At 48.9% G+C, this 23,291-nt stretch overlaps 2 protein-coding genes across 30 annotated transcripts; both read left to right on the top strand.

Moving 5' to 3' along the window:
- Positions 1-5,801: 5,801 nt before the first annotated feature.
- Positions 5,802-6,383, top strand: LOC136493266 (histone H4). The gene has a single exon (XM_066489335.1). The coding sequence runs from the start codon at positions 5,897-5,899 to the stop codon at positions 6,206-6,208; it is 312 nt and encodes a 103-aa protein (XP_066345432.1). The 5' UTR covers positions 5,802-5,896; the 3' UTR covers positions 6,209-6,383.
- Positions 6,384-8,982: 2,599 nt separating this feature from the next.
- LOC136540828 (protein ALTERED XYLOGLUCAN 9-like) lies at positions 8,983-15,736 on the top strand. Of its 29 annotated transcripts, none has more exons than XM_066532980.1 (8): positions 8,983-10,731; positions 12,210-12,834; positions 13,076-13,190; positions 13,305-13,415; positions 13,512-14,052; positions 14,143-14,268; positions 15,186-15,239; positions 15,436-15,736. In XM_066532980.1, exon 1 carries the CDS (start codon positions 9,642-9,644, stop codon positions 10,707-10,709), a length of 1,068 nt encoding a protein of 355 aa, XP_066389077.1. In that variant the 5' UTR covers positions 8,983-9,641; the 3' UTR covers positions 10,710-10,731; positions 12,210-12,834; positions 13,076-13,190; positions 13,305-13,415; positions 13,512-14,052; positions 14,143-14,268; positions 15,186-15,239; positions 15,436-15,736. The 29 variants fall into 29 exon arrangements, with proteins under 29 accessions (XP_066389077.1, XP_066389071.1, XP_066389070.1 ...); XM_066532974.1 differs by having other exon boundaries at positions 15,328-15,736; XM_066532973.1 differs by having other exon boundaries at positions 15,186-15,257.
- The last annotated feature ends 7,555 nt before the right edge of the window (positions 15,737-23,291 follow it).

Raw genomic sequence — 23,291 nt, 5'->3', positions numbered from 1 at the left:
CCGTTGATCTTCAATGGTCAAGTTCCCACATAGTTAATTGACGATCGGACGTGCCATAGACGAAGACCAGACGCGCCGATGCTCACTTCAGCCCCCGCGCATGCCTAAGCCTTCACCCTATGACCGGACGCGCAACTCACTGCCATTGTGCAGCGTCAGGTCGACTCCAGAGAGCTCCTTGAGCGCCAAAACCATGATTAGACACATCAGGTGCACGTGACTGGACATGCCACCGCGTTAGGTCTCCACCACGCTCACTCAGTCACTGGCGTCAGCATACATCATCCTCGACTGGATGCACAAGCATCGTGTCAGGTCACATTTTGACCTGAGCCAACTGACCAGACGCATCGGCTAAGTCTAGTCACGCCGAGCTCAGCGTTTGGTCACTGAAAGACCAGGACAATCACCTCCTTCACCTCACCAACTTCACCACCCTTGATCAAATGTGCCAACCACCAAGTGTATCACCTTGTGTAAGTGTGTTAGCATATTTTCACAAATATTTTCAAGGGTGTTAGCACTCCACTAGATCTAAATGCATATGCAAAAGTTAGAGCATCTAGTGGCACTTTGATAACCGCATTTCGATGCGAGTTTCACCCCTCTTAATAATACAACTATCAATCCTAAATGTGATTACACTTACTAAGTGTCTTAATCACCAAACCAAAAAGCTCCTATGGAAATCACCTTTGCCTTGAGCTTTTTGTTTTTCTCTTTCTTCTTTTCCATGTCCAAGCACTTGATCACCATGGCCATCACCACCACCATCATGATCTTCACATTTGCTTCACCACTTGGAATGTGCCACCTATCTCATAATCACTTTGATAAACTAGGTTAGCACATAGGGTTTCATCAATTCACCAAAACCAAACTAGAGCCTTCAGGGCTGGGGTACACGTCGCGACGGGGCCTCTACGTGCAGGTGGCGTCGCATCACCGGGTCGACGACAGGAAGTCACCACAGTTGAGGAAGGAGACGAGGATGTGGCCGGACCTATAGGGCATCGGTGGTGGGGATCATGACACCTCGGCGGTGGTTGAACTTGAGGAGGAGGCATTGGCTCCGCACCGAGGACACTAACATCGAGCCTGACGACTTGCTCGCCACCGGGCGACGACGCCATGGAGAAGGTCTGATTGGAGGGCGCACCCATGGAGAAGGTGGACGGAAATGAGGTGGGCGCCGAGGATGCCGGCGCCGCCCATGACCGCCAGTTATGTTACGTTGCCCTGCCTCGAATAACCGAGGCGGGCAACCATGCCACCCGTCTCAGAGCCCATTTTGGAAACGCTGCGCAAAAGAATTTGTGTAGTTGTGAAGACTAAGTGCCTAAGTGTCGGGTCCAATTCCACTAAATACGGAGGGGTCAGGCTCTGCATTGGGATAGACCCCTTCCAGTTATAGTTCAATACCGAGGAATTGAATCTTGAATGCCAAATCTCATTTCCAAGCTCATCCAAACAGCAGCATTGAGAAAACCTAATTCCAATTCCAAATTATGGGCTCCAATATCGACATCCAAACGGGGCATTAGAGTATTTTTGGTAGGAAGCAATGTTGATTAAGGTTTTCCTTTCCTCGAGTAATTGAGTGTTTATGTATAGTAAAAAATGATGAATGGGATGATCTATGTTTTGCCAAGATAAAATAAATTGGTTTATCTAAATGCATTGAACAACAACAATATTGTAGGGGCATAGCTACATGTTGTACTGTTGTGTGATATATTACTTCAAGTGTGAGATACTCTGCGCCTCATGACAAATCAAATAGTTTTTTTATTGGTGCCATTGTAATTTTTTAAGTTTGGAGAAGTACCATTACTATTCACCAATTGTGAAGAGCGCCATTATAATTCTCCATCTTTTTAAAAAATGACACGCTATACGTCTTTGGGGGCCTTGGGCCCAGCTGCAGCATTCGGAGAATACAAGTATTTTCATATGGACGATATTGGCTTCAGCTACTTCCCTCACTCTACTCACTGACGGGTGGGCTCCATTCGTCATCCCTTTGTCTCCTCCTACCAACGGTGGTTTTCCTTCCCGTCGGCGGTGGCCCGCCTCCTCGGCATCACCTCCGCGCTCGCCGATGACTAGGAACAGCAGGGTCCGCAGCAACTGAGGCACTTGTACGCTCGACTACAGCAGCTGCGTGTGGCCGTCGGCGCGCTCGTACACCTGAGACAAGTTGTGCACGCCTGCACAGAGCCTAGCACCCACAGTAGCGCCGCGGCGAGCAGCCTGGTCGGCGCGTCCCGTCGTCCCCCGTGCTGCTGGTGGAACTGAGAGACCAACAGTGCTAGGCGGCTGGCCTCGTGAACAAGAGCAGCGGTGCCGACAGCGAGGCACGAGCGCCCGTGGGCCATGGCAGCCCGCGTTGGGGAAAAGCCTGGCCGGAGTTCCCGTGCGGCCATGGCAGGAGGCCGACCTCGCAAGCGCGAGCGGCTGCAGCTGGCGGACGGGTTCGCGAGCAGGAGCGGCGGCAAGGCACGAGCGGTTGCGGGTCAGCTGCCGGCGTCGGGGAGAGGGCCTGGCCGGAGCTCCCGCGCGGCAATGGCTGGGGGCCGGGTTCGCAAGCGCGAGCAAAGCGGTGGGCGACGGCGCTGGCGGCGAGGCGCAAGCAGCCGTGGGCCATGGTTGCCGGTGTCGAGAGAGGCTTGGGCGGAGCTCCCGCGCGACCATGGCGCGAGGCGAGGCTTGCGAGCGCGAGCGGCTGCAGCGGGCTCGCCATGGCAGCCATCGAAGGAGGCCGCCTCGCCATCGCATTAGCAGGAGCAGGACCATGGCTGTCATGGGTGCCGGGGCGTCGCCATTGGGGGACCGAAGGAGTTGGCTAGAGATAGAAGAAGGATATGTCCTGTAGGGTCCACGCGTCATTGAGTGGGAGGAGACAGATAGAGGGAGCATTTTTGTCTATACGAATATACAGAGCATTGCAGGTGGGCCTAGTGTCTTCACTGGCGTAGAAAATGGGGACTCCGGTTTACTTCGAATTGTAATAGTAGGTTTCCAAATAGATGAATAGTAATAGCAGTTTTCAAAATTCGAAGAATTGCAGTGGCACCGATAAAAAAAAACAATCAAATATGGCGTAAAGTAACAGAGCTTTTGTAAAACTGTGCGAGCGAAGAGGCACTTTTTAGCTGCAATATATGTGAATATCCATTGTCAAGTGCTAACTACACATCACAAAAATTGCAAAATTTTCATCACCTCAAATCCAACAAAGCCAAAACCAAACTAATCAAATCTGATACGTGTGCGGCTGTGCCCTCCTGCATCTGTCTGTAGTGCCTCCGTCTGAGATTGTTATCATTAAAAAAAGCCACTTCCACGTCCTCATGTTATATATAGTGCTAATCAACGACAGTGACAGTAACAGCTCACAAGGAGGGCCTTCACGGTAAAGGACCGGGGACCCAATCTCCTGGAAGCCACGCCCTTCGTGATCTGAACATAGTTTTTTTGATAGATTTTATTTTCAAAATATTAATTAAAATAAGTTAAAATAAAAAAAATAGTCAGGATCGTGGTTGTCGCCTCTCGGAATGCTAGGATGCACGACGCAGCAAAACTGCTCGGCTGGTTTCAGTGAGAGTAGTTGGTGAAATGCATCAGCGTACAGGCAGCGTTGAACTCTCAGAGTCGCCTCCACCCGTCAAGATTCCAAAACTCACTCAGGGAGTGTTCACCCTGGAAGTGGAGTGCGAGTTGGCCTCCCGTTCTGCTTCTGTAGAAGCTGAGCTTGTCTGTTCCTGGCGCCTAGAGCGCCCGCAACGTTGCTACCTACAAGCCAGTTTATATTAAGGTGATTGACAAAAATCAAAGACTATTTTTTTTTTATTTTTTTATATACTATTGGATCCATATTTTTGGACTATATAAAATAGATTAGTTATTTATTCGTCGCTAGTGACTATTCTTTCTCTAACTTTTTTTCTATTCACGCCAAAATAACTAGCCAAATAGATAGCCTAGGGACGCCCTTAGCGCTGTGTGAGCGTCGCGTCGACGTCCTAAAGTAACCTGTGATGACATGCCACTTTCAGTTAAATTTTTTAAAGCAAACAGGTTAAAAAAAGAAGAAGCAAAGGAACAACATAAAACAGTGGGCAGAGAGAGGACTTGAACCAGGCTCAAATTTAGCCGATATATCTCCGTTTATTTCAACGATTTGTCCATCCACGGCCACGGGTGCAGGAACGAGGATATACCTTGTTTGCACCGTTTCGTGTTGCCAAAAGTACTCCGTTGTAAGCAATATTTTGCTAGTTTAACCACGGCTTCTTGTAACGCAACTTGCCTGACGTGATGGAGCCTCCTCTGTCGCGAGCTGGTAAAGCTGAATTAACGAGCCAAAACCCCGCATGTCGTCGAGGCTGACTGTCATAGTGATCCTAAATGTACAAGCGTCAATGCTGAGCAGTCAGAGCTTGAAACAAGATAAGCATACATAATACTCTACATGGATAATCTCATTCGAGCAAGTGAAATGGGGCACTGTATTATGGCTTTGTGCCACCGTGCAATTACGGTTTTGATATTTGCTGTTGTTTCTATAATATTTATATACCCATGCTACTAGTACCATATAAAACTTGTTCATGGTCGAACAAGTTATTTTTGCCACAAAAATTAGTATGACAATAAAACAAACACAACAAGTGGTGATGGCATGAGTCTAAAATATTTAAAAAGTAATGACAAATGTTGAAATTGCAATTGACAGTCTGTACAACCTAATTCTCAATGAACCGATGATGCTCTAAATTTACCTTTTCCTCTCGTTTTTCTTTCTCTTGGTGTGAGGCAGCTTTATAGTCAGAGATGAAAACAGACGGGTTGAATATATCCTTTCTGTTTATTTTTTTGTATTTATTCTATCGGTTTTTATATTTGCAAAAAACTATAGAAACAAGAAGCGAAACAGAATGATGTGTTTTTTTGCCTGGTTTTAAGCGGGATAGACCTTTATTCATCCTGTTTTTGAGATTTGGGATGAGTTTTTTGCAATTATTATTCTAGTAATGTTTGAACATTAAGCTTTTTACTATAAATATTAGTTCAATTTAGAAAATGCCTCACGAGGGGCCTCAAGAATGCTTGCGGGGCACTTTAATAAGGCTTTTTTCAGCCATGGAACAATGTTTTTCTCTCACAACATTTTAACATAAGTATCGGCATAAGCGATATGTTGCATAGGCATACTGAGCCGTATCATCATGATTATTATAACCTAAAGTTTTGGTTGTTCGTTTCTATATTCCCGTACATCCTGATCCTGATTTCTATTCAATTTTGTATATACAAAAAGAAAATAGTTAAAAGAAAATTTCTGTATACTTTCATCTGTTTCCATTGTTTTTTGAGAAACACAGTACCGTTTTATATTCATATATGACAGCAATCGGTAACTTTCATCCGTTTTCATGGCTACCTTATAGGTTGAGCAGCGTGGTATTTAAGAAATGGGCTTTTAAACACGAACATTTCAAGCAGGCCCCATCGCTCTGATTTCTGAAAGCCCACTCCACAAGCAATAGTACCTGCCCCGCCACGTCATCGATCCTGCAGGTTTCTGTTCAAGCAATCAGCGCCTGTGCTTTCCATCCGACGGCGCAGCACCACCTCCCGCGGATCGAGCCGCATCGCCCCGTCCGCTGAGCCACGTCACTGATCCTCGCGGAGCCTCCTCACCCAATCGCGCCCGCTCCACCACCTTCCCACGGATCGAAGCCCTCGGCTTCCCCTACTATAAATTCCCGCCTCATCACTCCCCCATCCCCATCCCTCAAAAATCCCCAAATCTTCCTCGCCGCAAATCACTCGAGCCTCCGCTCCTCCTCCAGCAGCTCTTGCCCGTTCGTCGCCGAAGCAGCCAGCCATGTCGGGCCGCGGCAAGGGAGGCAAGGGCCTGGGCAAGGGCGGCGCCAAGCGCCACCGGAAGGTGCTCCGCGACAACATCCAGGGCATCACGAAGCCGGCGATCCGGAGGCTGGCGAGGAGGGGCGGCGTGAAGCGCATCTCCGGGCTGATCTACGAGGAGACCCGGGGCGTGCTCAAGATCTTCCTCGAGAACGTCATCCGCGACGCCGTCACCTACACGGAGCACGCCCGCCGCAAGACCGTCACCGCCATGGACGTCGTCTACGCGCTCAAGCGCCAGGGCCGCACTCTCTACGGATTCGGCGGCTGAGCGTGGCTCCGTCCGCGTCCGCCGGCCATGTGGTTGTGGCGGTCAGGCGCTAGCTAGGGTCCCTGATGGATTAGGGGAGTCATTTTGTGTTGGGTCTGCACGGTGTTTGTGGTTGTAACGGAGATTGGAACCTTATCAATTGAAGGAATGGATGTTCAGCTATCTGTGTTCTTCATTCCCAATTCCCATTGACTCTCTGTTTCTGTCTGATCATCAAATATTTTTTTTATTGTTATGTTTATTTTTGTTCGTCTCCTTTGATGCTTGTAACTTTGGTTAGTATTTATGATTTGGTGGTGGGTTATGTTCCAATCTTGATCTGTTAGCAATCACAAAACAGAATAAACTTATGTAAGAGGAGCTCTGGATCTTCAGAAGAATTTTGTTTTTGTTGTTATATCAGGAGACGCGTGTGCACAGCAGGCACCAGCTCTGAATTGTATACCTGTGTCGTTGGGGAGGGTCTGGAGAAATCACCAAACCCAAATCCAGCTGGCTAATCCCCATCCCCGTTCTCCACCCTCTCCAATTGCACCCGCATCCATTTGCCCAAATCCATTGGATGGCGGGGAAGCTAATCGGTGAGTTTGTCTGGACGAAGTGATTGCCTGCTGTCTGCTGATGTTGCTGAGCAATTACATTAATCAAGTCTGAGAGGTCACTCATTCTTAAACCTTGATAGGTAATTATTACATTACAATAAGCAACTAAACACCGAAAAAACTGAGAAAACAAGTTTAATTTCTACAAATTAGCCTCTGAATGTAATATTATCCAATACAATGGTCTTGCATCTTTAACTTAACAAATGTATCAACTTGTCCTCAATCCTGAATTGTGAATGCAATGAGACAACAAATAGATGAATGCCAAGAGCTGAACCAACCAGAGCTCATTCTCCAAGAGCTGAACCAACCAACCAGATCTTCAAAGGGCGCGTTTGCGAGGGTGTACCTCGCCGGCCTGGCCGGCTGGCCATGGCCTGGCCACCCTTAGTCCGGTCCAAATGGTGCAAGTGCTCGTGTTTGTCATCGTGGCTCAACAGAGCCGAGCTCGATTGAGATCGTGTTTGTTGTGCTTGTAAAATTGAATGCGGTGAACTTAGAGCGCGCCTCCAGCGCTCGAGCGAGCCGCTTCTGCGCTCGAGCGAGCCGTGCCGCCAGGAAACGAACCTCCACCTCGTTTCTCGGGAGCCATGAGAGAGAAGGCAAATTGCACGGCGACAGCCCGGCTCGCTGGTGGGCCCTAGCTCGCAAACATGGGGAGTTGCACGCGGAGGACGCAGCCCGGCCGTCGAGCCAAGGTCACAAACGCCCCCAAAATGTCTCTGGCTCATCAGAAACACATGGATCAGCTTGTTTCTCAATCCTGCATAGAAAAAGTAAAGTTCAGTTTTGTATCTTGTTGGACGAGCAAAATGTAGAAATGTAAATTTTCATGCATTAGCTTTGCCACATTGCAGCAACAAAACAATCATCCTTGTTCTTCCATTACTATATCTATATGGTAATTGCTATGTCAGTAACATACAAAACTGACTGCAGCAGCCAACAAGGAAAGAGAAACATATCTGACATTAACGCCGCCGCCACGCCCCGTCAGCCGGTCTGAAAATCTCAACGCCTGGCTCCAAAAGTTCTGAAAATCTCAATTGGTTTAAGGAACAAGGTTTGATTCCTCACGGTTTAAGAGACAGAGGGGCTCCAAAGTTCGGTCTGTTTAACTGAAACTCTGAGTTCAGATACAGTTCAGGAAGTTTAACTGAAACTCTCAGGTTTAGAGCTACTGATAGAGCTACTTTGATCAAGTATTTAGTGTCCAGTTACTGTACCATTGCAACAAATAATCATGTTTTTCGTCAGCCCATACACTACACTTGCGAATGACACCAAATTTGTATATTGTCTTATAGGTGAAATCCATTTAAATTGAGCTTCAAAGCTTGACAAAAACGCTGCCCTTTCAGACATTCAGTTTCAAATTCCAACAACAGCGGCTGATGACTATTTTAACTAAGTGATTACTGATTAATTTCTTTTCTACTATCAGCAACAAATGTGTTTATCTAAAGTTCAAACTTGGTACTTCTGAGCTACAGAACATTAGTAAATGTCCAACCTTTTTGCACTACTAAAGAATGAACAATGCAAACCTTTTAGCTAATCAAAGGTTTTTTTATTGCAGTGAACACAATAAATATCCAATCTTACGAATTGAATTAAGCTTTTTGCACTACCTTATTTTTTTAGATTAATTCACAAACTTTCTGCAGTAAACACGATAAAGAATGAACAACTAATCAAAAGCGAGTCATAGAAGTATTACTCAGTGTCATCCTCTGTCGATTGTTCATGTGCAGAGCTCTCCATCTCATGATTCTCTCAGCTTTCAGTAGTAGCAAACAATTCACTGGACCTCATGGCAATGTTTAGAACGTCCTCCCATGCCTCTGCAGCTATTCAGTGATTTGTTTAGTTCATAGTTTAGGGCCTGTTCGGCTGGTGGTTAAGCCGGTTGGTTTCGGCTAATTCAATAGTGTTTTGTGAGGGAGAATAAGCTGAAATAGACTGATTTAGCTTAAAAGTAGTTCAAAGCGGCCGAAATTCTTAGATTACAAGTGCAATGCGTGAGTCAAAACTTGACAGAGGCCTGTAACCTGTGATGCTCGACAACATTTGTCCTGTTCGTTTGGCTGATAAGGCATAGCTGAAAGTACTGTTGGCTGATTTATTATGAAAGAAAAATACTATTCGTTGGCTGAAAAAGTACCAAGCGAACATGCCGAAGCGTCGATCCGATTGAGTCAAAATTTGACAGAGGCCAGTAACCTGTGATGCTCGGCAATAGCAGCATCGATCCGATTGGGCATGTGGCGACTGGTGAAGCTGACTCGCCATCGATCTGTTTTTTTCTCAGGTTGGTTGAACACACTAACCTGAATGGAAGTGACAATCTCGAGTTCAAATCTGGAAGAGAACTCAATTTCCAGGCACCAACACACAGCAGGACCAACCGACCCGACCCCGCCCCGCATCATCCCCGCCGGCGCGCGCACGCATCGGGCATCGCATTCGCACCGACGTCCACGGCCCAAAGCGGCGTCGCGCCATCCCCGTCCCCTCCCCACCCGCTCTGCCGTTGCGCTGTTCCCATCCCGCCGACCCGCTGCGCCACCGCCACGCTCCCCAATCTCCATCCCTAACCCCAACCCCAGCCCCACCACCCCCACCCACCAACCCACCAGGCGACGCGGCCGCGGCGCCCCTCTAATCTCCCTCGCTTGCGCTCCACGCCGCACCCCGGCCGCCTGCTTGCCTAACCTCGTGCTGCCCGCGATCCCGCCCCGCGCCCCAGATCTGGTGGCGCCTTCGCCGCTCGAGTGCGTGCGCTCACGGGCCAAGTGCAGGCGGCCGCTCGGTCGCCCGGCCGGCCCATGGTTTCGGCCGCGGCGCAGGCGGGCGTTGTCGCGGCGTGCGTCGTGCTCTTCGTCCCCATGGGGCTGGCCGGCTGGCACCTCAGCCGCAACAAGGTGCTCTTCTTCTCCGGCGCGCTCTTCATCTCGCTTGCCGTCGGGGTCCACCTATCCCCGTACCTCCCCTCCCTGCCCCACCTCGCCTCCTCCTTCCTCCTCCCCCACCCCGGCGCCGCGTCCGCCTCCGCCTCCTCCGGGTCTTCCTGCGTCCCGTTCCTGCACCACGTCTCGTGGTCTGACGCCGCCGGCGCCCGTGACGACGGCTCGAGAGGCGGAAAAGCGCGGGCGTGGTCGTGGCCGCCCTCGCTGGCGTCCGCCTGCGGGTTCGCGCGGCTGTCGCGCGACGACGCGTCGCTGCTGCTCAACGGCTCGTGGGTGATGGTGGCCGGGGACTCGCAGGCGCGGCTGCTCGTGCTCGCGCTTCTCCGCCTCCTGCTCGACCCGGCCGCGGCGGCGGCCGCCGAGCCGGAGCTCTTCCGCCGCCACAGCGACTTCCGCGCTGCCGTCCCCGCGCGGGGCATTTCCGTGGACTTCGTCTGGGCGCCCTTCGAGAGCAACCTCACGCGTCTGCTCCGCGATGATCTGCGCCTCGCGCCGCGCCTCCCCGACGTGCTCGTCCTCGGATCCGGGCTGTGGCACATGCTCCACGTCACGGACGCCGCGAGCTACGGAGACTCATTGGCGTCCTTCGCGGGCGCCGCCAAGTCCCTCCGCTCGCAGCTTCCCGTGCCGCCGCCACATATGTTCTGGCTCGGCTTGCCGCACATCGTGAACCACATGCTCAACACAGACGCCAAGAGGGCACACATGAACGGCACCATGCTGCATGCCTATGATCGTGAGGTCGATCGGAGGGGTGTTTTGCGAGGTGATGGCGGCCCGTTCCTGCTGCTTGATGTGGGGAAGCTCACCCAGGGGTGCGGGCAGCAATGCACGGCTGATGGTATGCATTATGATGGTGATGTGTATGACGCTGTCTTGCATATCATGCTCAATGCACTGGTGATTGAGTCCCAACAAAGGATTTGAGTGGGTGGGGGTTCTTGATCAGGTTTGTGCCCACCCCCTGTTCTTTTTGGTCAGTTATGATACACGGGTAACTAGAAATTGTTGTGAGCTAGGAAGGTTCTTTGATTGCTTCAACATTTTGGTCGCTTGCCAGAATTCACCACCCTTGAATTGCTCAACTTTAGATTGTAAAATAGGGATATCTTAGAACCACACTGTTTTTTGCCGAATGGCAAACTGAACTGGCTGTACTGTATACTTTTTCTTGGGGAATAACTAATATGGTGATTCTGACACGAAGATTGTGAAATACTATGAAATTGTCAATTTTTCATTTTGGCAACAAAATTTGTCCTTGCCATGGTAACTTCAAGAACTTATTGGACTGTAACTGTGCTACTCCCTCTTATATAATTAAATGCACTCCATCACTAATTCTAAGATTTGTGTTATTTTGAATCTCTAAGCTTATCACTATGTTGCATGCTGAGTGCATTATGCATGGTTGAATACAAAGAGTGCAGCAACCATGCTAGACCGCTAATGGTTCTAACAACGCTTAGTACTACAGCACTGTGCACTATATCCTTCCTGTTCAAGTAGGGCTAGTTAGTGCCGTAGTAATGTGCACTATACTCTTCAGGAGAACTAAGATTTAATTATTTATCTCACTCACGGGTGGAGCTACCACGTATAAAGCTGTGATGCTGGTGCACCCACGGCAAAATAAAAAAATAGTGATTATGATAAAATTTTCACCATATATGCAGCCTCGTAGTCAAAAGTTATGCACCCACGAGACAAGCACCCCCCTCGAATTTGCTGTAGCTCTGCCCCTGATCCCACTTAATCTTAGGTTTTCATGATGCACCTTTATACTTGTCAGTAATTAGCTTCAACTGAGGGATAACTAGGTTTCAATAGATCAAATAAGTCACAGACTTACAGTGAATTGTGGTAATTTGGCATCTATAACTTTATGCTGTAATTTTTCTCTCTCTCTTCTGGGTTATTGCAATATTTGATGTGATGTTCTAGTTTCGTAAGTTGCAAACTAGTTGCACTGGAATAGTGGAATTTGAAACTAATGTGAAGTAAATGCTCCACCATTCATCCATTCTTCGTTGCCTGCAAAACTTATGTAGAAAATCCCAATGTTTGTGAGGTCTTGTTATGGTGGTTCATCAAGAAGGCACTTAGATGCTATTTCGTTTTCTTTATGAGCTAGTTCTGTATTATATAGCCCTGTTAGCTATTTTTCACACTAAATACAGCCATTAGTTCGACTCACTTTGGTCAGTCTTTCAGTAAAGGTGTCCCTGTGCAGGTAAGAACCTGTTTTTGGGTGCCTTTTTTCTACTTTCAAGCAATGTCTTTGGCATGTCTCTCCCCTTCCTGCATGCCTTGTTTGGCCTATATATATATAGCATCTATATATTAATATTATTATTATTATTTTATAAAGGGTTTGTTGTTGTTGTATTTTATAAAAGTCTTTAAACGTGTCGACTGCTCCTGTAGATCAACAGTCCCCGCCGTTTCCTCCCCCAGAATGCTATTCATCCACAGTAATACGTGTTGGCCGTCCGATCCTGCATGTCCCCAGCAGATGGCCGCCACGCCCTCCTCCAGCGGCCCCACTCGCGCACACTGCCCAGCGTCCAAACCTCACGGGACCCACAGCCCAATAGCTCATCGTCTGCCTCAAACGCGTCACAACGGTGCCTATAAAAAAAGAAAACAAAAAATGTGAAGCGGAGATGGCAACGAGGAACTCCAGTACTCCACTGCGCCTGCAGTCCTGCACCCCGACACGCAGCGGCGACGGCAACGACGACCTCCACCGTGCCTGCACCCTGACGGCAGCGACGAACTCCACCGCTGCGACGTCGCCCTGCCGGAGCGCCGCCCCCACCTGCGCACTCCACCCGCCGCGCGGCGCGGCCGCCCCGCCCCGCAGCTCCGCCGCGACGTACCCTGGCAACAGCGCGGAGCCGCCTCCGGCCATCTCGCTCGCCCACATGGCCGGCGTCAGCCCTCTACCGCGCCGCCCCCATCGCCGATGTCGCCCTTTACAGCGTCACCGCTCCGCTTCTCCTGAACGCCTCTTCCTCCACAGCATCCGAACCGAAGGCTTCATGACCAGGTAACCAATCGATTCGTGATGTATCCATTGCTTGATTGTTGTTTTAATTTTTACCAGATTTTTTTGCCTTACCTCCTGGCTCATTTAGGGTTAGGATTTTGTGTCATAGCATTTTGTGGTCATCTAGGGTTAGGATTTGGTCCTCAACATTGGTACAGCTACCTCCTTCAGTTTATTTCACAATCCACATTAATTGACGCTAATTAATAGAGACTAATTTCTTTTGCCTGTTGCCGTGCAGTGATGAAGTGCTTTTTCATGAGACTGACTTCTTTGGACCTTGCCGTGCACTTATGAAGTGCTATTTCATACTGATTCAGTCGCCGGCTACGAATTCGAGACGATCTGTTGTTCTGGTCAGATCTTTGTTTAACGCTTCCCTTACCGCTCATACATTCTTGCCATTTAGTTCTGTTTGTGCCAATTTTATTTTGCTTATTGCAAATGATCTGATGTTCCTCTACTTTCAGACATGAAAGATCACAGCCACTTCTAAGATCTGGGATCATTCTCTTTTATATATATATGTACAACAACTTTCCTTCTCTCCAGTCATATTGGAACAAAGAAGTTTTCGACAGGTCAGCTCCCTACTTCATTATTTCATATGAAATGATTAGATCTCCATATTTCTTACACACTATTACATGCCCCGTTGTTTGTTTACCGTTTTGGAGAGTGGACAACCTTCCAGCTCAAAGACATTGAAATTTCAGGAATTTACTGAATTATGTGGTGCCTTACAGGCAGCCCCAACCTATTGAATATTGATTGTTTGGTTGAGGAATCACCATGTCAGTGCTTCCGAAACTCTCTAATGGCTACGGATTGCGGAATGTGGTTCACAAATCGAAAGCCATGCGACAAACACATAGGGTCCTGCAACCAGGTTCGGTACAGGTTAAAATTATGTTCACATTTTGCTTTGTTAGCAGTCTGGATAAATTTTCTGAACTAAGTTTTACTGGACCCCACGATGTATTTAAGAAGATTGTTGTTTTATGCTATCCACCTAAAAAACACTTTTTCGCTTCATACCTATTTAAGAAGAAACCCCATTATTCCATATCAAACCTACATTATTGTCATTGACAGTCAATATTAACCAGAAGAAACTCTTACAGTGGAATGAAATATTGTGATGAACCCGCTATATTTGCTTGGGAACTCATGAATGAGCCTAGATGTCTATCCATTTCATCGGGTCCTCATATTCAGGTAGCGTACTATATGAAGACCCCCTTCGCTTACAAAGTGGCCATATGAAATCATTAATTCCTTATAATTAAACCTGCAGTTTATTTGCAGGCTTCCATACAAGAAATGGCAGCATATGGTCATCTGATTGTCAGATTATGCTAGCAACAGATGTCTATTGATTTTTGGGTGCCAGGTTCACCAGCTCATTTGGTTGTAGCATGTACCTAACACCTGGTGGGTTTGCCATCCTCTTCCTTTGCCTACCAATTGTTCTTGCATTCATGCCTGATCCTGCTTCCCATCTATCTGTTGCGGATTACTGTCCATGTACTGCAGCTTGGGCCAAGATTAGTGGTACAAATATTTGAGAAAATTTCTTTAATTAGCAATGTTTCATGCTTTTGTTTCTATATATATTGCCTGCAACCACATTGCAGTGGACCCATCTTAGTTTACCAAATGATTGCATCCGAATATGTGCTTCATGTCCTAAAATAAAAGAACAGAGGTTACTGATGCTAATTAATTCTGAACTTCCTCAGCTCTTTATCTTTATTATCCAAGAGATTGTTGTGTCTGCAAAGTAGGTTTTCCGAAATTGGACATGACATAGATTTAGTTTTTACTTCTAATTTTCTGTTTAAGATTTATTTGCTCTGCCTCCTATTATATGAAAAGGTGCATTCACCTGCACCTACTACTACCTGATAAGCATGTACTGCTGCTAACTTCTCGAAGACCAGCTACTGTATTTTGCTACTGGCTCTTTTAGGTTGTCCATACAAAATTATTCCCCTTGATTATCCCTTGATTCCTTTAAATAAAAGGTTCAACAACATAGCCTCAGTCCCAAGCAAGTTGGGGTAGGCTCTTTAAATAAAAGGTTGCTTCACATAAATGATTTGGAATTTTACCTGTAGCCAGCAGCTTTGAATGTTGGGTATCCTTTTCCATTTATGTCATGTGCTCCTTTATTTCAGAATGTATAGATTTCACTCTTTTTCCGTGCTAATAATTAGTTTTGGAGTGCCGTGTTTGTCAGGTTATGCTACCAACAGATGTCTATTGATTTACATAATATTATGCTACATACAGTTTCAGTTCTAACTCCCATTTAGTTTTGTAATTAGTAGGTTCTTTTTCTTCTTCAGCCAACACAAGGACCCAACTGATCTCACCCAGGCCTCCAGGGAATTGGTCAACCAGTACGACCAGGCTACTCAGTACCTTCTTTTCCACTCCTGTATTTGCCTCATGTTATCTAAACAGCTGCATTTGTCTGCCGCTATGTAGTTTGTTGCTACTTGGTTTGGTGCCCAGTTTCATAATCTTTGCTTTCGAGATACTATAGGTATATGTTTCATAATATATTATTCTCACAAACCTATAATTCCTTCATAGCTAAATGCCTTGGCCCGGTTCTACTTGCCCCCAAACCAATGCAAATAGCTTCGAGCACGGTGTGTACATTCGGGACAAAGCCTCCACTCAACTGGTGTTAAGTGTCTACATCAACGATTTGATCATCATCGGCACATTCGAGATGAAAATCTTCCAAATTTCCATTCAACAATTTGTATGCTTGCCTCCTGTTAACTAAATATTGTATTTCCCTGCTTGCCCTGTACTCATGTCAAAGCCAGGAATGTGAACTGTGATTACTTACTTCAATATAGCTGAATGAATCCACATACTCCTATTACTCGTAGTATCTACCCGCGCGAAGCACGGGGGTTCTGGCTAGTATATAACAATTTGCGGTGACCAGAGAATGGCAGTCATATTGGTACTGAGCGAGCACTGAAATATGCTGTTGCTTTGCTTAGTGAACCCTGTTTACCTTAGAATTATAGATCCATGGTTTAGTTGCCCCATATGGTGCCCGGAGATGTGTGTCTTTCTGTGTTGTATTCTTTTCATGTTGAACTCATCAAATGGCTATATATTTTACAATGAGGGGGGGGGGGGGGGGGGGGGGCTGGGACAGTACGGCACAATTCATATACTGTTCTTTCTATACTGAATTGGGCAAAGCGGAAACAGTAAGCCGATGAAGGTACCATTTTACTTGAAGTATTTTTGATGTTTTCAAGACTCACCAACATGGAAGATAGAGAATTGTGTATTGTCGGGGACCAATACTAACGTACCCGAAGAGGAGGAGCTAACAACCGTCAACATTGATTCATCCGAGCAGTCAAGAGCTCGACTAAAGCTCCAACCGACCCCCAGGTGTGCAAGCTTTGCCTCGCCCGACACCGAGGCCGCGGGCTCCGCCTCGCCCGGCCTCTGAGGGCGGGCTTCGCCTCGCCCGACCCTTGGGTCTGTGCTCCGCCTCGTCTAGCCTCTGGGGGAGGACTCCGCCTCACCTGACCCTGAGGCCGCAGGCTTTGCCTCGCCCGACGGAGACTCATACCGCCGCCAACCACTCTAGGTCCAAGCGTATGGGCTTGAGTCAAAGCTCTGACATCAGGGAAGAGATCGGCACGCCTTGATGTAACCCGTGGCCTTGACGGGCCATACCGGAGGATTCACGTCAAGAACAGTGTCGGGCGTATCGGTGCTGTTCTGCCTAATTCCCGTACGAACACTGACAGGCGTGTCAGTTCACCACGACGTTCGTTAGGACGGAGTGGAGCGCCATGACCGACATATGACGCCTGCGCATGGCGCTTGTGACGGACAGGACCGCAACACGAAGCCGTCCCTGTTGACATCTACAGTGTCGGCGTGATCCGCATGGAGAAGGACCCGGCGATCCTGAAGGCCTTTGGCTCTCTCTCTCTCTCGTTCTTCTTTTTCCTCCGCTATAACCCTTGCTTTCCCTTGGCCTATAAAAGGGAAAGCAGGGCGTCCCATAAGGGGCATCGTAACATATCACATCAATTCAGACTCGAACCCATCGAACCCTGAACCGATCAGAACACACATGCACACGGCCGAGAAGCGACCGAGCTCTCGGCACCTGTTCGCTCCTCTCACCAGAGACTTGGGACCTGTCTCTCTCTCGATCGTTTGTAACTCCTACTATGAACTTTCAGTGCTAATAACACGAGCAGCAACAACGAACTGGACGTAGGGACCAGTATAAACCCCGTGTCCTCTTAGCACACCATCAGAGCCAGACGCGCAATATTAGAAATTTACTAGTTGGTGGCAACTCAAAATACCAACAGTTGACGCGCAGGTAGGGGCCTTTTGCGTGTCTCGACATTCACACCAGGCCTCGGATGGCTAGTCACAACCTCAGCTGGGTCCCAGGCGCTCACGTGCGTTTTGGGGACCTAGGCTTCATCGTCACGACGGAGGGAGAGTTGGCGATGGCTCCCGTCGTCGTCCGACCTCTCCACTCCATCGGCCTCAACGCGATCGGCGAGGCACTTGAGGAGCTGCAGCTACACGCACCGGAGGCCCGCGCCCCCGGAAGCGACTAGCTCCTCGAGTTCGACTACGGGAGGTTAGAGCGCCAGCTCGGCGCCTTCCTGGGACCCCGATCGTCCTGGGAGGACCTGCGCCACCTCACCTTCTCGTTCGCCAACGTCATGGGGCAGCTTGTCGGAGGGGAGCCGCTCTCTCCAGAATGCCTCATCCAAAGCGCCCCGACAGCGCTCCCGTTCGGTCTCCGCAACGCCGCAGAGACCGATGGCCACCTTGTGGCACAACGCACGCCTCCATCCCCCACGAACGACGGGTTCGTGGGGATGACCGAATATGTCGCAGAATCTTTCCACGACCTCCTCGTAGGAGAATCAGAGTCATCCTCCAACTCTGACTCCAGCAGGGGGAGCCATCACCCCTCTCGTGAGTGTTTCATGTCGGGTACACTCGAGGGACACATCGAAAGCATCCACAAGGAAGAAGCTACCCCAACGAACGACTTCGACGACGGGGTCAGGGGGGATGCAGGGGCCCCGCCTCACCCGTGGGTGGAGCAACTGAAGGCCCGACACCAAGAGCTCGAGGAAGCGCGACTCCAGCTCAAGTAGGAACGTGCGGAGCTCGATCGAGAGATTGATTGCCATGGAGACGGTGGGCGTGCACGCGCCATGCCCCGCTACGTGAATCGGAGGATCATCGATGATGATGAAGCACTCCCGCACTTCGCCCGAGCGAGCCAGAACATCGTCGTTGCGGCGGCCTCGCTTCGGGGGCGTCCGAGGCTCGCAACGCCCAAAGACCATCGGGCCCATCGCGAGATTCGCACGCTACTTGAGCATACGGTGGCACAGCAGGCCAAGAGCTCACTATTTCGGCGACGCGAGTTCGACGCCAGCCAGCGCACGTCCTCAGAGCGACCCGACAAGGACGCGTCAGTCCACCAGATGCCACAAGGCGGTAGGCTGCGCACCGCGGTCTCGGTACATGAGCGTCTCGGCCGCAACCGTGATGCGCGTGACACCCTCGATGCCTGTAGGCATGCCCATGGCGATTCGAGGGAGGGAGCTAGCCGCGGATACCATCCTCGTCGTGGTGGACGCTACGACAGCGGCAAGGACCAAAGCCCGAGCCCTGTCCTATCGGGACCTCAGGCCTTTGGCCGACACGTCCTCAACGCCGCCTTCCCGCCATGGAACCGACCACCAATCAACATTCCAAAATACTCCGGGGAAACGAACCCCGGACTATGGGTCGAGGATTATCGGCTTGCTTGCCAAGCCGGTGTAGCGGATAATGACGATTTCATTATCCGCAAGCTTCCATTGTTCCTGGCCGATTCAGCGCGAACATGGTTGGAACATCTTTTGCCCAACAGAATTCAAAGTTAGGCGGACTTGAAAGAGATCTTCATGGGAAACTTCCAGGGCTCGTACAAGCGTCCTGGGAACCCATGGGATCTCAAAAACTACCGATAGAAGGCCGGAGAAATCCTTCATGGATACATCCGACGCTTCTCCCGGCAGTGCAACGAGCTACCCAACGTCGCCGACGTCGACGTCATAGGAACCTTCCTATCTGGGACCACCTGCGAGTCCCTAGTTCACAAGCTGGGATGTAAGGGTCCACAAACCACCAAGGAGCTCCTCGACATCGCCACCAGCCACGCCTCGGACGAGGAGGCGGTTAGAGTGATCTTCGACCACCTCAAAAGCAAGGCGAAGCGGGACGAAGATGCCGGCGAAGGCGCCTCCAACCGTCCCGACAAGAAGAACAGGTAGTGACGTGACCTCGTGGCCGCCATCGACCGCAATAGGGGTCGGAAGCCCACTGAGGGTACCCCGATCCACTTCGAGAAGATGCTCGAAGGGCCATGCCCGAACCATTCTTTCCTCGTCGAGCACCTATACAAGGACTGCGACCTCTTGAAGCGGTTCTTATCTGGAGGCTCCAACAAGGGGGAGCACAGGAAGGAGCCTAGCTAGATGAAGCGCACAATGTCGCCCTCCTCTGCTCGACCAAGTACCAGCAAGCGTTGTGCCGGTACCAGAGCCATCGAGTGCGGGGTCGGACCTTCAACGTCGGGGACCTGGTGCTCCGCTTCGTCCAGAGCAACAAGAACCGCCACAAGCTCTCTCCACCATGGGGGGACCATACGTTGTCGTGGAGGTGCTTCGACCAGGCGCCTACGAGCTCAAGGCCATCGACGGTGAAGTTTTCGTCAATGCTTGGAACATCGAGCAGCTACGTCGCTTTTACCCTCAATATACGCATACTTTCTCTTATCAGTTTCGCTATCAACTCCCCAATCTTTAGGTGACGCCCGACCCTAGCAACGGCAAAGGGTCGGGCCTCAGTCGGGGGCTAATAAGAGCAAATCTATCTGGTATACAGTCTCTACGTCTGACCCTTTCTCACGATTAAGACCTAGAAGCAAAGTTTGCAGAAACAAACGCTGAGTAAAACTGGTCGGACTACGAGAAACCTACGCCTCGGCGGCTATGACGTCTTTGATCACCAGCGTGATCAGAGTTTTTTCTGCACCCTAGGCTTTTTGGCCTTAGCCATGGAAAGAGTCGGTACGCATATAAGAGTCTATCTGCCTGGCAAACATTCTCTATGCCCGACCCTCTCTCACGTTGAGACCTAGAAGCTAGGGTTGCGGAAACGAACACCGAGTAAAACTGGTCGGACTGTAAGAAACCTACGCCTCGGCGGCTATGATGTTTTTGCTCACTAGCATGATCAGAGTTTGTTCACCTGCACCCTGGGCTTTACGGCCTTAACGACGGAAGGGGTCGGAATGCACTAACCTTTTTATACGAAAGGGGGAGAAGGGCTAAAAACTGTTTGGCCATAACGAAATCTAAGAGCTTGTCCATTTATTACAAGTTTGTCGCCTGACTTATCTGCCTAACTAATTTTTTGGGCAAGATGTTCTCATACCCTATCTCCGCAGGTAAGTCCTATCCCAGCGGGTAACACAAGTCGATCGGACGGCTTGGCCGCTACCGAGAGATAGGTAGGGAGCAGCAAGATGTCCCACGCGGGTTATGCCGACCCCGTCACGAACGACGGACCCGGTTTTCACTCAAACATGTCCGGTAAGAGCTCCCCGAATGCGTCACTCATGCCATCAAGGTAGGTCATGCGCCAACAGGTCGCCCTTAATTTGCGCACGTTTTCTCTTATCAATTTCGCTATTGAGCCCCGTGAAAGCATCTAGGCCCCTTGTTGGGTTTCGGTGATTAATGACAATACGTGATTACTGTGACTAACGTGTGTTTTGCAGAAACAATTGAGTTAGGTCACGGTAATGGAGATCGATTGGGCAATCATGGTTGTCATGCCCCTACGATGGAAATCGTTTCGGTTTTCAAAGGATGGACGGCACGGTTAAGGATGGACTAGTTCTAAGTGTCAATTGGTGTTGGAGAGACACTTAGAGTAGTTTAGGACTTTATTTTTTCTTTGGCCATACTATTAAGGGGGGTATGAATGGGTAGCTTGACCTAGGTGAGTCTAGTGAGTTAGGTGTGGTGCACACTTATTAAAACTAGCACTAGGTAGCTCCAAAACAGCCCTATGATCCAATGGAGCAAACTTTATTCACATATGATCGAGAGTTAGAAGTGAATGGAGGGTCAAATACTGACCGGACGCTGGCTCCGGTGTGATCGAACGCTGGCTCAGAGTCCGGTCAGTTCATTTGACCAAGGTGAAAGCGTCTGGAAGTGACCGGACGCTGAGGGCCAGCATCCGGTTGACTCTAGTAAGGTTTCGAAGAGGGAAAATCATGACCGGACGCGTTCGGTCATTGCTGACCGGACGCTGGCCAGCGTCCGGTCACATTGTAAACACTAGGGTTTGGGGTATACTGACCGAAGCGTCCGGTCAACATGACCGGAGCGTCCGATCACCCCACAGAGGCACATAACTGTTCATTTTTTAGCCGGTGTTATAAATACCACCTCCACTCGTGTGTGGGGGTACTTTTGCTCATTCCAACAGCTGAGAAACACCTTAGAGAGTGCCAAGAAGAGCAAGGTCCTAGTGAGGTGATTGAGATTTGAGAATCCAAAGAGAGACCTTATTAGTGAAGATCAAGAATAGCAAAGTGTGCATCCACCTTCTCATTAGGCTTGTTGTTGTCAAGTGAGAGTTCATGCTTGTTACTTTTGATGATCGCCATCACCTAGACGGCTTGGTGGTGATTAGGAGTTCGGTGATCACCCGGTAGAGCTTGTGGGTGACCCAACTCAAGTTGTGAGCGGTTGTGGGTGATTCACCGTGACGGAGTGTCGAAGAATCAATCCGTAGAGAGCACTTGATCTTTGCACGGATCAAGGGGGAGCTACACCCTTGTGCGGGTGCTCCAACGAGGACTAGTGGGGAGTGGCGACTCTCCGATACCTCAGCAAAACATCGTCGCGTTCCTTTCTCTCTATTTACTTTGAGCATTTACTTTGAGCAATTCAATTTATGTCCTTACATTCTTAGAATTGCCATGCTAGAGTAGGATTGGAACTTAGGTTGCAAGTCTTTTGTGCGGTAGAATAATTAAAAACACTATCTAGGCACAAGAGGTTAATTAGGCTAACCATAGGATTTAATTATTGCAAAGAAATTTAGAATTAGCCCAATTCACCCCTCCTTTTGGGCATCTTGATCCTTTCAATTGGTATCAGAGCTTTGTGCTCACGTATTTAGGCTTAACCGCCTAGAGCAAGATGTCTCACGAGGATGGACCTCCTCCTATCTTTGAGGGAGATGACTTTCTTTATTGGAAAATTCACATGGAGGCGTATCTAGAGGCTCTAGATGTTGGTATACTTAGAGCCGCCTCACAAGGCTTCCCAAAACCTCGGGATGCTACTAACCTACAAGGCGATGAGGTGAACTATGAGAAGTGGAATGCAAAGGCTTGAAACACTATCTTTAGAGGCCTTTGCAAAGATGTGTTCAATCGTGCGAGGAACCACAAAGACGCCCATGCACTATGGTTGGACGTTTGTGCGCTCCATGAGGGAACTAAGAGTGAGCATGAGGAACGCTATCATCTTGTCATGAAAAAGCTCAACTCTTTTGAAATGCTTCCTAAAGAATGTGCTAATAAAATGTATTCACGTTTGAATGTTCTTGTAGAGGAAGTCAATGGACTTGGACTTACTCAAATGCAACCATCCGATGTTGTAAGAAAAATCTTGAGTGTCCTCTCCATTGACAAATATGGGCATATTGTGACCATGCTACACCAAGGTGATCTTTCCACCGCTACACCAACACAAATCTTAGGAAAGATCAATGCTCATGAGATGTATATGCACATCACACCTCAAGATGGCTCATCCTCTACAAAGAAGAAAGAAAACGATTTAGCATTCAAGGCTAGCCAAGAGAAGGGCAAAGCAAGACTTGAGTATAAGAGCTCAAGTGAAGATGAAGTTGATGATGAAAGTCTTGCTCTCATGGTGAAGAAGATCGCCAAGATGCTAAAGAAGCTCAACAAGAGTGGCATCAAGTTTGATGGCAAGAAGAAGTTCTTCACAAGCTCTAGAAGGAAGCCAATCTCCGAGATGGATTGCTATAATTGTGGAGAACTTGGTCATCTAGCTCACCAATACACAAAGCCCAAGAAAGACAAGTTCAAGAACAAGAACAAGGGCAAGAAAGATGACTCAAGCAATGAAGATGAAGATGAGAAGAAAAATAACAAGCCATACAAGAAGAGAGATGGCAAGAAGAAGGATTTCCACAAGAAGAAGAAGAGTGGAAAGGCTTACATTGTCGGTGATTGGCTCATGGACATTGATTCATCTAGTGGATCATCCGACGATGAAAGTGACAACGAGAAGGTGGTCGCCATTGCTATTGACTTATCA

The sequence above is a fragment of the Miscanthus floridulus genome, chromosome 1 (genome assembly GCF_019320115.1).
Source record: "Miscanthus floridulus cultivar M001 chromosome 1, ASM1932011v1, whole genome shotgun sequence".
NCBI lineage: Eukaryota > Viridiplantae > Streptophyta > Magnoliopsida > Poales > Poaceae > Miscanthus > Miscanthus floridulus.
This window is presented reverse-complemented; position numbering and strand designations above follow the sequence as displayed.